This window comes from Oenanthe melanoleuca, chromosome 2 (assembly GCF_029582105.1).
Source record: "Oenanthe melanoleuca isolate GR-GAL-2019-014 chromosome 2, OMel1.0, whole genome shotgun sequence".
Classification (NCBI taxonomy): Eukaryota; Metazoa; Chordata; class Aves; order Passeriformes; family Muscicapidae; genus Oenanthe; species Oenanthe melanoleuca.
The window spans coordinates 147,252,771-147,264,986 of record NC_079335.1 but is presented as its reverse complement, the minus strand read 5'-3'; the positions used below and the strand labels follow the sequence as shown (position 1 = coordinate 147,264,986).

The 12,216-nt window shown below is 48.1% G+C and overlaps 1 protein-coding gene across 2 annotated transcripts in view; it reads right to left on the bottom strand.

Annotated features, from left to right (window-relative positions):
- The window catches only part of SETD2 (SET domain containing 2, histone lysine methyltransferase), a 51,058-nt gene that overhangs the window by 18,802 nt on the left and 20,040 nt on the right, over positions 1–12,216 (bottom strand). Inside the window, exons 5-13 of one of the 2 annotated variants that reach the window (XR_008839778.1) lie at positions 11,241–11,369; positions 9,931–10,054; positions 8,874–8,951; positions 8,556–8,653; positions 7,193–7,319; positions 5,664–5,798; positions 5,227–5,355; positions 3,298–3,933; positions 296–510 (exon numbers count right to left, since the gene is read on the bottom strand). Coding sequence is in view for 1 of the 2 variants with exons in the window: in XM_056484017.1 (XP_056339992.1) it covers positions 3,298–3,933; positions 5,227–5,355; positions 5,664–5,798; positions 7,193–7,319; positions 8,556–8,653; positions 8,874–8,951; positions 9,931–10,054; positions 11,241–11,369 (1,456 nt within the window). In the remaining variant the exon portion in view is untranslated. The remainder of the gene's footprint in view (positions 1–295; positions 511–3,297; positions 3,934–5,226; positions 5,356–5,663; positions 5,799–7,192; positions 7,320–8,555; positions 8,654–8,873; positions 8,952–9,930; positions 10,055–11,240; positions 11,370–12,216) is intronic. The other variant, XM_056484017.1, reaches the window with a different exon arrangement.

Sequence of the window (12,216 nt, the reverse complement as noted above, 5' to 3'; positions counted from 1 at the left end):
CACTTGGCCATCAGGGACCTGCCCACAGAGCCTCACCTGAGCACAACCCACCTGGGAGAAGCATGTGGAAGCAGCTGTGGCCCTGCTGGGTGTGCAGCAGGCAGCCTTGGGCACTGGGGGGGAGTTTTCAGCCCGGGAGAAGCCAGGCAGCGCTTCCTCGGAGAGCGGGAACGGCGCCCACGAGCCCGGGCTGAAAACTCAGCAGTGTCAGTGTGTGTGGTGCCAGGGAGTATTGGCAGCCCTGGAAGGACTTACAAGTCCTGTGTGTAGAGGTAGAGAAAAAAATTAAGCTCACTTAAATCCTTTCAGGCCAGGAGCTGGGATTTCCCCGGACGCACCAAAATAACGTCGGCATCCCCGAGTTAACCACCTCTGTCCTCCTTTCACCTATCACACTGCTCATGCATCAGCCAGCTTCCCAACCATCTTCTTGCTGCTATGGCCTCTCCCTTCTTCTGCACGCAGCTGGAGAAAAGGAGCCCCTTGGTCAGCTCTGGCTGCCCGGAGAAGCTGGATGGAAACGGTGGAAATTACAAGGGGGTCATCAGCAAGGCTGGAGAGGACAATGTTTCCGACCCTCCCGCCCCCCAGGTGTTCCACCACTCCAAAATCCCGGCTTTTCCAAAGCTTGGATGTGCTGGGAAAGGCACCTGGGGGTGAATTATCCATCCCCCTTTCCAGCTTGGATTTGTCTTTTAGGCTGGGCATTGGTGGCACCTCGTGAGGTGAGAGTTGGACAGAGGTAGTTAACTCCCAGAGCCATGAAAAAGTTCAGGACAGGATAAATTCCCAGCTCCCAGTTTCTCTAAAATTGTTTCATAGGAGGAAAAAAGAGCTGTCACAGCCCTGTGTCACAATCCTGCTTTTTTGGGGTGGATTTGCTGGGATTACTCCAAGCTTGTGAGATCCAACCCCATCCCTACATTAATAAATATTCATTAATAAATACACAGAGAGGATGAGAATCCACATCTAAAATGTGGGAATGTGTCAGGACTCCATGGTCCTACCACAACTTCAACAAAATTCTGTAGATTCCCAAGCTGAGCTTCTCCAAGCTCCAAAGAAAACACAAATCCAGGGGATGAAAAGGCACCATCAGAACAAATTTTGTCTCAGACCAACATTTTGGGGGAGTTTTATGAAATTTCACACATTTTATTAATATTTTATCATTTTCTCTGTGCTGTTCTGTGCACATGAGCTTGAAAGGGAACACAGCTGCTCCAAAGGAGCAACTCAGTCTGAGCACCCAACAGCAGAGCAGGACTAAGGCCTGACTTAACTTTTAGTTTAAAACAGGTTGGACTTGATCTTGGAGATCTTTTCCAACCTTAACAATTCTCTTGGCAATGATGGAAAAGGACTTTTCCCAGTTTAACCACAAATTCAACCTGACAGTGTTGCTTTGAGAGGAAAACCACACCAAAAATCTGCAAATTCAAATCTGGTAAATTATCAGATCCACTTGGAAAAAAAGGAAGGAAAACACCAAACCACAACCCAACCTCTCTACAGAAATATGTTTTGCCTCACTTTTTCCCCCCTCTAAGATTTGTGTAATAAATTATTGTGTCCAAAATCTGTGAATGTTCAGGAGTATCTGATCCTCCTGAAAAATTCAGACCGAGGTAAAATGTCCTTGAATTCTCCTGGGAATCTCTGCATTTCTAAATCCTGGTGTTTGCAGCCCCAGGAATGGCACAAGCAAAGCTTAAGGTGAGGTCTCCTCCACCTGTGCCAGTGCTGCAGCACAATTAACATTCATTACTTTAATTAGCCTCTTTCAATCATTACTCATTATCAAAGTAAATGGGTAAATAAACTCCTTGGCTCTATGATGCATCAGGAAACATAAATTTGTTTAAAACTACTTCCAGTAATTAAAGCTGGGCTGGTGGTTGATTAAGAGAAGGGCAGAAGAGCCTCCCAGTCCCACCAAGGCCACACCAAGCTGGAATTGTGGCAGAGCCTTCAATTCCTGCTGGGTCCTCAGGAATCACTGGGTTTGGATTTACAATGAGGCTCCCAGCCCTCCTGCCCTGGAATATAAGGAATTTAAAATAATACATGGAATGCAATCCTACAGGAGCAGCAGATCAGTGAAGGGTTCCCAAAGATCCAAAGAAACCCAAGGAATGGCTGAAGTGTTGAGTGCAGTGAGATCCACAGAACCATGGAATGGTTTGGATGTGGAGGGACCTTAAAGGACATTCAGTGCCAGCCCCTGCCACAGGCAGGGACACCTCCCACTATCCCAGGTTGCTCCAAACTCCAACCCAGCCTTGGACACTTTCAGAGATCCAGGGGCAGCCACAGCTTCTCTGGAAACCTGTGCCAGAGCCTCCCCACCTTCACAGAGGAATTAATTCCTTCTTAACCACTGATCTAAATCTTTCCTCTTTTAGTTTAGAACACTACTGGAATGTCATCCTACATCCCAGCAAAAAGAAGCTGTTGGGTAGAGATTCCACTGGCCACCTATGGGACAGGGACACGACTCCAGAGGAGAGAGAGGCACCAAGCCCTTCTCCTGAAGAGGTTGTTTTTGCTCCAGAACACCTTGATGGGAGTGCAACCACTGAAATCCCAAGTAACACCCAAATCTGGGCATTTCCAACTGCAAACACCCAGCACTGCCTTTGAGAGAACTTGGCAAGGCCAACAGACCCTTCTCAGGAGGCTCCACACAGTGCAGATGAACAGCAGAGGTTGAAAGGACAGGAAAAGCTGGGGATGTTGGGATAACTGAATTCAGAGCATCCCAGAATGGCTGGGCTGGGGAAAACCTTAAAGATCACCCAATTCCACTCCCTGCCATAGGCAGGGACACCTTCCACTACCCCAGGATGCTCCAAGTCCTGTCCAACCTTGGACATTTCCAGGGATGGGACATTTAGGAGTAGCCTTGAACACTTGTGAGGGTGGAATTCAGGAGCAGACAGTCCATCAATCTGTCTCAACACTGAGGGATCTGGGCCACTTCCACCCAAATGCTCATGGGAATCTCAATCCCTCAGAGCTGCCCTTTCCCTAGACAGTCTAAGAAACAAGGGAATGACCAAGGTGTGTCCAAACCCAACCAGCTGCTGGTTTCACCAACACCTGGACATTTGTCAGGTCACACCCAGGGCAGCTGGCAGCAGAGGATTTATATAGAAAGCACTTTTTGTGTAGAAAAGGCCATTTAGTTACCAAATATTGACCAAAAGACAACAAACCAGCCCCATTTGCACCACACCACCACCAAATCCAAGTTTTCCTCAGCTCCAGGTGCTGCACAGAGCTGCCTCTTACCTTGAGCTCCTTCCAGCTGTCGAGCAGCCTGGTGGCCAAGTCGCTCACATCCACGATTTTATCTGTCTGCTCCTGGCTCCTCTCACTCTCCACATCAGAAACTCCTTCCTCCTCATCCTGGGATGGTGTTTCCATGGCCATGGGCTCCTCCAGCTTCGCCCCATTGCTCTCCTTGACCTCTGCCTCGGGCTCAGCCTCCAGCTCTGCAGGTTTGCTGCTCTCCACTGGTGCCTCCACAGCAGTTTTGATGTCCTGCTGCTGCTGCTGCTCCTCTGCCACCTCCATTGGAGCTGCCTCCAGCTGCTCCAGATCCTCCTTGCCCTCCTTCCCTTCCAGCTCGCTGGTGGTGTCCGAGATGGCGCTGTCCATGCTGTTCTCACTGATGATCTTCAGCCTGCGGAACACCAACTTCTTGGGGGTGTCTGTGTCCCCCTCCACGCTCTGCTTGGCCAGGAGCTCGGGGGTGTTGAGGGGGGTGTGTGCCCGGGACGTGTTCTCGCTGGAGTAGCCGTCGCCCTCGCTGAGCTGCGGCACGGCCGTCTTGGTCTGAGCCCAGCGCTGGATGATGGGCAGCACCTTGCTCTCCTCCAGCATGTTCTTGGTGGGGATGGGCAGCAGCTCCAGGGTTTTCATGATCTAAGGGCAAGGACAAGCAGGGTGTTGTTAGAGCCAGCAGGATTTAAAGCTGTGGTCGACTTGGAATAATTCACTTTTCGCAGGAAGAACGAATTCTGCGATATCAAGGTGATCAGAGAATCCCAGAATGGTTTGGGTGGGAAGGGATCTTAAGGATCATCCATTTCACTTCCTGCCATGGCAGGGACACCTTCCACTAGCCCAGGCTGCTCCAAGCCCCATCCAGCCTGGCCTTGGACACAATGGGAAGCCCACAACCTCTCTGGACAACCTCATCACCCTCACAGCCAAGAACTCCTCCCTAATATCCCATCTAAAATCTAAATATCTGATCTAATGATGGTCACAGGCCATGAGTGAGGGATTTTGAGAAGGATTTCTTCATGGAAAGGATTGTCAAATATTGGAATGGGCTGCTCAGGGAGGTGGTGGAGTCCCATCCCTGTGACACCTGGAGGTGGCTCTCAGAGCTCTGGGCTGGGGACAAGGTGGGTGTGCTGGTTTTGTGTTAACTGGCACTCAGAAGAGGGCATTTATGGAAGTTTTCTTTTTGAGAACTTCCTTTGTGACTAATCAGAGGCTGGTTTGGGTGTTGATAGCCTGGGAAACTAATTGGAGGATTTGGTCTGTCTCTGTGAATTTATATTTTGAAGTGAGCAAAAAAAAATTAAATATATTAAAACTGACAAATCAAAACCACTACAGTGGGGATCAGTCACAGCTTATACTCAGTGACCTTGAACTTCCATATGTCTCTGGGCATCCAATCCCAAATTGCTTATGGAAAACCAAAACATTCCAGTTCCACTTCAGACTGTCAGGATCTCAGAATCCCTGTGCTCCAGCACAGAATGAACAGCAGCAGCAACAACCTTTAAGTCTGGCTCATGGAATCTGCCTCAGGAATCTAAGGAAAACCACAGGAGCAAATTCCTTCTGTTTATTAAGGATCTGCCTGAGGGCAGAAGTTTCAGGCCTGTAGTTCTGAGGCACCTGAGGTTGTTTTCCATGAACACTTGGCATGGATTTGTATTTAAAAAAAACAGAAGGGAAGAAAATCCTCGTGATCCTGAGCACTCTGCAAAGCTGCCAAAACCCTTTTCCCCAAAAAGGGCTGGGCCAGCCCTGGCCAGGCCAGAGTCCCCATTCCTAGAGGGATTTCAGGGCCCTGTGCATGTGGCACTTGGGGACAAGGGTGAGTGGTGGCCTCAGCAGTGCTGGGGAATGGCTGGACTCGATTTTAAAGGGCTTTTCCCACCTCAAGGATTCTCCCAACCCCAGGGAATCACTGACCTCCAGCTGCAGCTTCAGGTTGTTGGCAGTGCTTCCTCTGCCATCACCCAGCTCTGTCATCCAGATCCAGAGCAGGGACAAGCCGTGGCACTCCAGGAAGGACTTCAGGCAGGACTGCGAGTGCGTGTTCTGGAGAGCCAAAGGTGGCAACAGTCAGAGACTTCCAGGCAAAAACATGGCAAACTGCTCCCCTGGGATCATGGGCAAGCCAGAACTTGGCACCTGAGCAGTCCAAGCTGGTTTGAGTGGCTGCAGCTGCTGGGATTGGAGCAGGGATGCAGCAGCAGCAGCATCCCAACCACCACAGCTCACACTGGGGAGTAAAACTGCAGGACAATGGATCCTGGAGCTGTTTGCCTGAGTTTGGGATGCAGGAAAAAAAGGGCAGGACCTGCCTGCCACCTTCCCCCTCCTCCTCTGAGGAGCAACATGCTCACCTGGATGAGTTTGAGGCAGGTGAGTTTCTGCTCCAGGGTTTCGATCCGGACCATGAGGCGGGACAAGCTCAGCACCTGGTTTTTGTCAGAGAGGCCCTCACCGTTCTCCAGCAGCGCCTCCAGCTCCCCATCCACCTGCAGGGCCAAAGGAAACACCTCAGGCTCAGCCCAGGGAACCCCCAACCTCCCTGGTCCGTAAGGAAAGGCACATTTCAGCTCTGCTGGGAATTCCAGGTGGCTGCACCAAAACCTTCCCAGTCCTGAGTTTATCTTCTCATGCAGGAAAACAAACTCAGAAATTATCTTTCATCAAAAGTCAAATTCATTCTTTATATTTAAATCCTGTATTAATTTATAATGATTTATGGATTATAAACTGGAACAGATTATAATCCTTACAATACTCTCCACACAGACACTGGAGTATCACCCTCTCATTTAGTGATTAATTAGTGTTCTAAAACATCCTATATGATTTAGGAATTATTTCCTGGCTTCCTCACTCTCCATAAATGATTTAGGAATTATTTCTTGGTTTCCTCACTCTCTGACACTGGAATATCATCCTCTCATTTAGTGACTAATTAGTGTTTTAAAAACATCCTATAAATTATTTAGGAATTATTTCTTGGTTTCCTCACTCTCTATAAATGATTTAGAAATTATTTCTTGGTTTCCTCACTCTGATATAGCAAATCAAAAAGAAACTGGCAATTTTAAATTTCCCAAAAGAATTAGGAATAAATCTTCTCCATAGACTAGAGGTTTGTCATTTCAAGGATGGAATAATTACAATTTGTAGGAATTAGAAAAGAGCCTGTGCAGGTTCTTGCAGATTTCACCCAGAAAAATTCCTCTTGCTCTGGATTCAGTGCACTTTTTCACAGGGTGTGAACCCATCCCTGCAATTCCATGTGCTGTCTCTAAAATTCCACCTCCCAACCTGGAGATGGAGAAACTCTGCCCTTGGAGCTGCCAAATTTCAGGTGATGCCCTAAACGTTGAAGCCAATATTGTTCATCCTTCATCAATGTTTCAAAATCATGGACAGCAACCCAAATTTTTAAATCTACATGCAATTTATGGTGGGGTTTAGTTAGGGATGAGCAAATACTGGATGTGGAAAAGTCACCCTGGTGGGACTTTGAATAACCAGGAGAAAGGAAATATGGATGTAACTAAACATCCAGGAAAACACAAATCTTGAGGGGCCTTGTGAAATAAAATGATTGGAGCTGGAAAAGACCTCCAAGATCATCAATCCAACAATTTACATATCCATGGAACAGACTGAACCCTGAGGCCATCAGGAGTCATGTTCTCCCCAAGGAACAGTGACAGGATGAGACGAAACAGCCCGAGCTGAGCCAGGAGAGGCTCAGCTGGATACTGGGGAAATTCCTTCATGGAAAAGGCTGCTGGTGGTGGAATCCCCATCCCTGCAGGGGACATGGCAGTGCTGGGGAATGGCTGGGCTCGATCCCAGAGGGATTTCCCAGCCCTGGGGAGTGAGGGAGAGCTGAACTCACCGAGTCCTTTTTGCGGGAACGTTCCTTCTTCATCTTCCCGCCGGCCGCGCGGATGCTGACCCTGTTCTCCCCCCCCAGGTACCCCCGGCAGTTGGAGGAGCCACAGAAACATTTCTGGGCCTCTTTGCTGTGGGGGAGACACAAAGGGAGCTTCAACAACAGCTCCACCCCACCCACAGCCACCTCTCCACCCTCAGCAGCCGGGGATGGGAATGGCTCTGCGTGGAAAATCCAAATAAAGTCTTTATTCCCAACACAGCTCCCATGATCCTGGGTTGGGGCAGCTGGAGAGCCAAGCCTGCCTCACCCCCAGGCTCTCCACAGGTCAAGAACCAGGAACCACAGAAGAAAAGGTGGAGCTGACAACTTCTTGTCCCACCTTGCCATCAATATCCTGATTTTCCTAAGGAATTTATCCTCAGGATTACACATATATCCATAAGGAGATATCCATAAGGAGAATCTTGTATTTCATAGCATTTCATAGCTATGAATATATATAATATACTCATTATTTTATAATATATTATTCAGTATTTTATTATATATATACTGAATTTTAGAGCTCAAAACAGGATAAAGAATGAGCTCAGGATTCGTGGAAGCAGCAAAATCCACATGGAAAATCTGTTTTGGATGTTCAGCAATGGATAATAAATACAATATATATAATATATCATATATATTATATATGTTATATATGTATTATATAACATAAATATAACATATATATAACGAATATAATTAATATAATAAATACAATTCCCAAGAAATATTTCTACCAAGCCTCTGTATTTCCCACTTGACACACCATCCATTTTGAATTCCATTCCACAATTTCTTGGGAAAACGCTAGGGTTTTATTTTAAATATGTGGAACCCACTGAAGGAATGTGGTTCTACAGTGGTAAGAAGCAGGGAAGCTCAATTCCAGGAATTTCTAGGAAGGAGGAATAATCTTAAAATGCAACTAAAAACTCATTCCTGGTTACAGCAAGGGCCTGGAGAAGGATCCAGAAGGAAAAGGAAGGGATGTTCATCAAATTTTACTTCCCCAAACTGTAATGGAGGATCTTAGGCTCAGGTTTAGCCCAGGGATCCAAATTCCAGGCTGGAGCTCTCCCTGGATTAGGCCAGGAAGGGGGGATGAGTTCTCCAGGGGCTTTTACAGCTCCTCAGGTACTTGCAAAACCATAAAACAGCAGCAGGAAGGGAAGAACAGGAATCCTTGAGGAATATTGCAGACTCTGGAGCTTGGCTAATTACTAATGAGGCAGGAAGAAGCAGGGAGGATAATTTTCTGGGAAAGGGAGCCCTGGGGAAGAGGGCAGGTGGGAGGGCTGTGGCAGGAACAGGGACGTACCCGTATCTCTGGAACTGGTAATCGAACGTCAGCTCCGCGCCCGACGGCACCAGCTTGGTGGTGAAAAACCCAACCCTCAGCTGCCCATTCACAGTCCACTGGGGAAAAAAGATGCCAGGAGTTATTCCAGCCTGGACTCCAGGTCTGCTTTCCCTTGGAAAAGCAGCACTGAGCAGTTTCAAACCCAGCAAAGAATCAATCCAGCTGTTCTCGTGTCACTGGTACAACAGCAACAAAAACTCCCGAAATAAAGAAGGAAAATGTTTCACTCTGAGCTCTCCTGAGGGAGGAGCTGCTGGATTTGATCCAGCATTTTACCTTTTGGGTCTCACAGTTTGGCTCACAGCTGTGGTTCATGAAGCGGGAGCAGTTTCCTTTCTGGGTGGCATCGATGATCTGAGAAGGAACAAGAAATGCAGGGAAAAGGCTCATTCCTTGGAATGGGAAACAGCTCCAAACACAAACCATGCAGGGATCCTCTCCTTCCCATTCTTTATTTGATATTCCTCATCTTTATTTTAGAGATTGGGGGTTGTTAGGACATTAATTCCCCCCAGAAACAGCATTTAGGTACACGGCTCCTAATTTTCCAGAGTTCTCCAGCTGGATGCAGATCCTGGATTTTGTTTCTAATACAGCCATGAGGGGCTGGGACAGTGAATTTTTCTCCCACATGCCTCATACTCCAAGGGAAAAGTCACCCCAGGCATAAAAATTCCTTTTATAACAGGAAACACTTTGTGACACTTAAAAATCACACAACAATCCTTCTTTTAGGAGGAAAAACATTCAGGGAAAATCACTCTGAGTATTTTTAGCTCCTTTTCTCTCAAGCTCCCCAGACCCAAAAAGTCCTGACAGAAGAGACAAGGAGAATAAGAGATGGAATTTCTATTTATCCCCCTTGCTCTCAGGCAGAGGGAACAGCTCCACATCCCACAGAGCTGAAGCAGCCATAAATAATTAAGGATACCCCATATATAAATATTCCAGTGGCAATCCTGCACAGAGGGACTTTGACAGCTTAAAATATCCCAATTTCACAGAGTTCAACATGAAAGGAAATGTGGATTTTTGGTGTATTTGGGAACCCAAAAAGGGTGAGTTTGGCTTGGAGCATCTTCCCAAACTTCTCTCCCATGGATGGAACAATGAGCCAAGCTCCATCTTTTCCTCTGGAAGGACACTGGGATACAATCAAGCTGCCAGAATTTTGTTGGAATTGAGCAATGGGTTAAAAAATCCTGAGGCTGGAAGTTTCCTTTTCTCAGGAAAACATTCCCAGTGGATTCAGGATGTTGTTCCATGGGTTCCCAAGGAGCTGGTGCTGCACCCAGTAAAATCAGCCTTTCCCAAAGCCAGTCCCACTGCTCACCTCATCATTCTTCAGGGCCATGAAATAATAATGGATGTTCTTGTTCCGGGCATATTCCTTCACACGAGCCTTGAATTCCTTGTGATCCAGAACTTCCCCACAGTATTCCAAGACAAAAGTGTTGCTGCAAGAGGGAAAAACATCCATTTTCTTTGCAAAAAAACCCACTGATAAACACAAAATTATCCCTCTTCAGGTGGATTTTCTGAACACAACTCCCAGCCTGGCCATCCTGGTGGTGTAGCAATAAAAATGTGCCTTAATCTCAGGGAATTCTGATTAATTTGGGATTTTATGCTGCCACATGGGAAGGTGACAGAAGGATGAAGCTCCCCTTGGAGCAGGGTTTGTTCTATATATTTGGTATATTCATAGAATTACAGGATGGCTTGGGTTGGAAGGGAACTTTGAGATTGTCCCATTCCATGGGCAGGGACACCTCCCACTGTCCCAGGCTGCTCCAAGCCCCATCCAATCCATCCTTGGACATTTCCAGGGATCCAGGGGCAGTCACAGCTGCTCTGGGCAGCTGGGCCAGGGCTGGCAAACACTTTCCAGGAAGGAATTTTCCCAATTTCCAACCTGAGACTCCCCTGGCCCAGCCTGAGGCCATTACCTCTCCTCCTGTCCCTGTTCCCTGGAGCAGAACCTGACCCCCCTCAGCTGTCCCCTCAGCTGTCAGGGAGTTGTGCAGAGCCAGAATTTCCCCCTGAGCCTCCTTTTCTCCAGGCTGAGCCCCTTTCCCAGCTCCCTCAGCCTCTCCTGGGGCTCCAGACCCTTCCCAGCTCTGTTCCCTCTCCTGGGCACACTCCAGGATGCTCCTTTCTCCCAGTGAACCTCATCCTGGTCTCCCAATCCTGATCCTCTGCTGTGCCTCAATGTTCTCACTCCTCTCTCCTGTCCTGGCCTCACCTAAACCAGGACTTGGAATTACAACCCTGAACTAACAGGAGGAAAGATGCCCTCAGGATCTTCTTGTTGTCCAAAGGGGAAGAGGAGGAGGATTCAGGAAGAAAAATTTTGCAGAGATGGGAGCAGAATGGACACAACTGGAGTGAAGCAGGGACAGAGACAGGGGAGGCAGATTCATCCCAGGAATAAACCATGGAAAGGCTGTTGGGAAACCAGGAAGAGCAAAACCAGAGTGGGAGATCAAACAACAGATGCCAAAGAGGAAGAGAGACACACAAGCACGAGCTGGAAGAACCTCAGCCCATCTCCTCTCAGGGAAATCCAGACCCCACAGACCTTTCTCCCTTCAGGAGGGAGGAAAAGGGTGGGAAAGGGCTGTGGGAAGAGGGAAGGCTTACGATGGCAGGTCCTTGGCAGCTCTGAGCCCCCAGCCCTTCTTCTCAGTCAGGATCACCTCCACATCGGCGTGCTGCTTCTTCTGGAAGCGCCGGTTGGAGCAGTAGTCACCGTTGGGACAGCGGGAAGAGCTGAGAGAAGGGAAAGAACACAGCAAATCAATTCCCAGCAGGAAAACAGAGCCAACAGAAAGGGCTCTGATGGGAAATAAATCCCAAATAATCGTCGTGAATTCCGTGTGAAACCTTCAAATGTGGTTTGCTATAAAAAGCACCACACGTGATTGTCGACATGCAAATGTAGATCGTTTCTTTTTGGAAGATAAAAATATTTGGAATGCTGATCCTGCTGTATTTCTGTAGCAAGGCATCCCAATGGGGAGCACTGGGCTCTTCTCCCCTTGTTTTGGGGGTTATTCCTTCAGGATATTCCCAGCCCTAGGTTTGGCCTATGAGATAAAAGCAAAACTTGGGATTCTGCCAGGTAATTCCAATCCTTCCACAGTCCTTGTGCCAGGGGGAAATCCCACCAAGCACCCTGTCTGTGCCTCCAGCTCCCATGGAGCAGCAAACCTCTTCCAGAGGGAGAAGGAGACACCAGCCACAGGCTGGAGAGGCTCTGGGGAAAGGAAATCCAGGAGCTTTGAGGGCTGATCTCCTGCAGATCATCCACAGATTTCAATCATGGAATCATGGAATGGTTTGGGTGGGAAGGGACCTCAAGGATCATTTCATTCCATGGGCAGGGACACCTTCCACTACCCCAGGATGCTCCAAACTCCATCCAAGCCCTGAAACCTTCTGGGGCTGGAGCAGCCACAGCTTCTGCTGGCAGCTCCAAAGGTCACAGCACAGACACTTCAGTGCCCCCTCCCAGGAATTCCTGGATTATTTTAAGGGTTCCCAGGTGTGTTGGGTTGATGTGGCCAGAAATGTGTATTCTATCACCATCTGTTGAAGCTGGGTGGGATAGTGATTC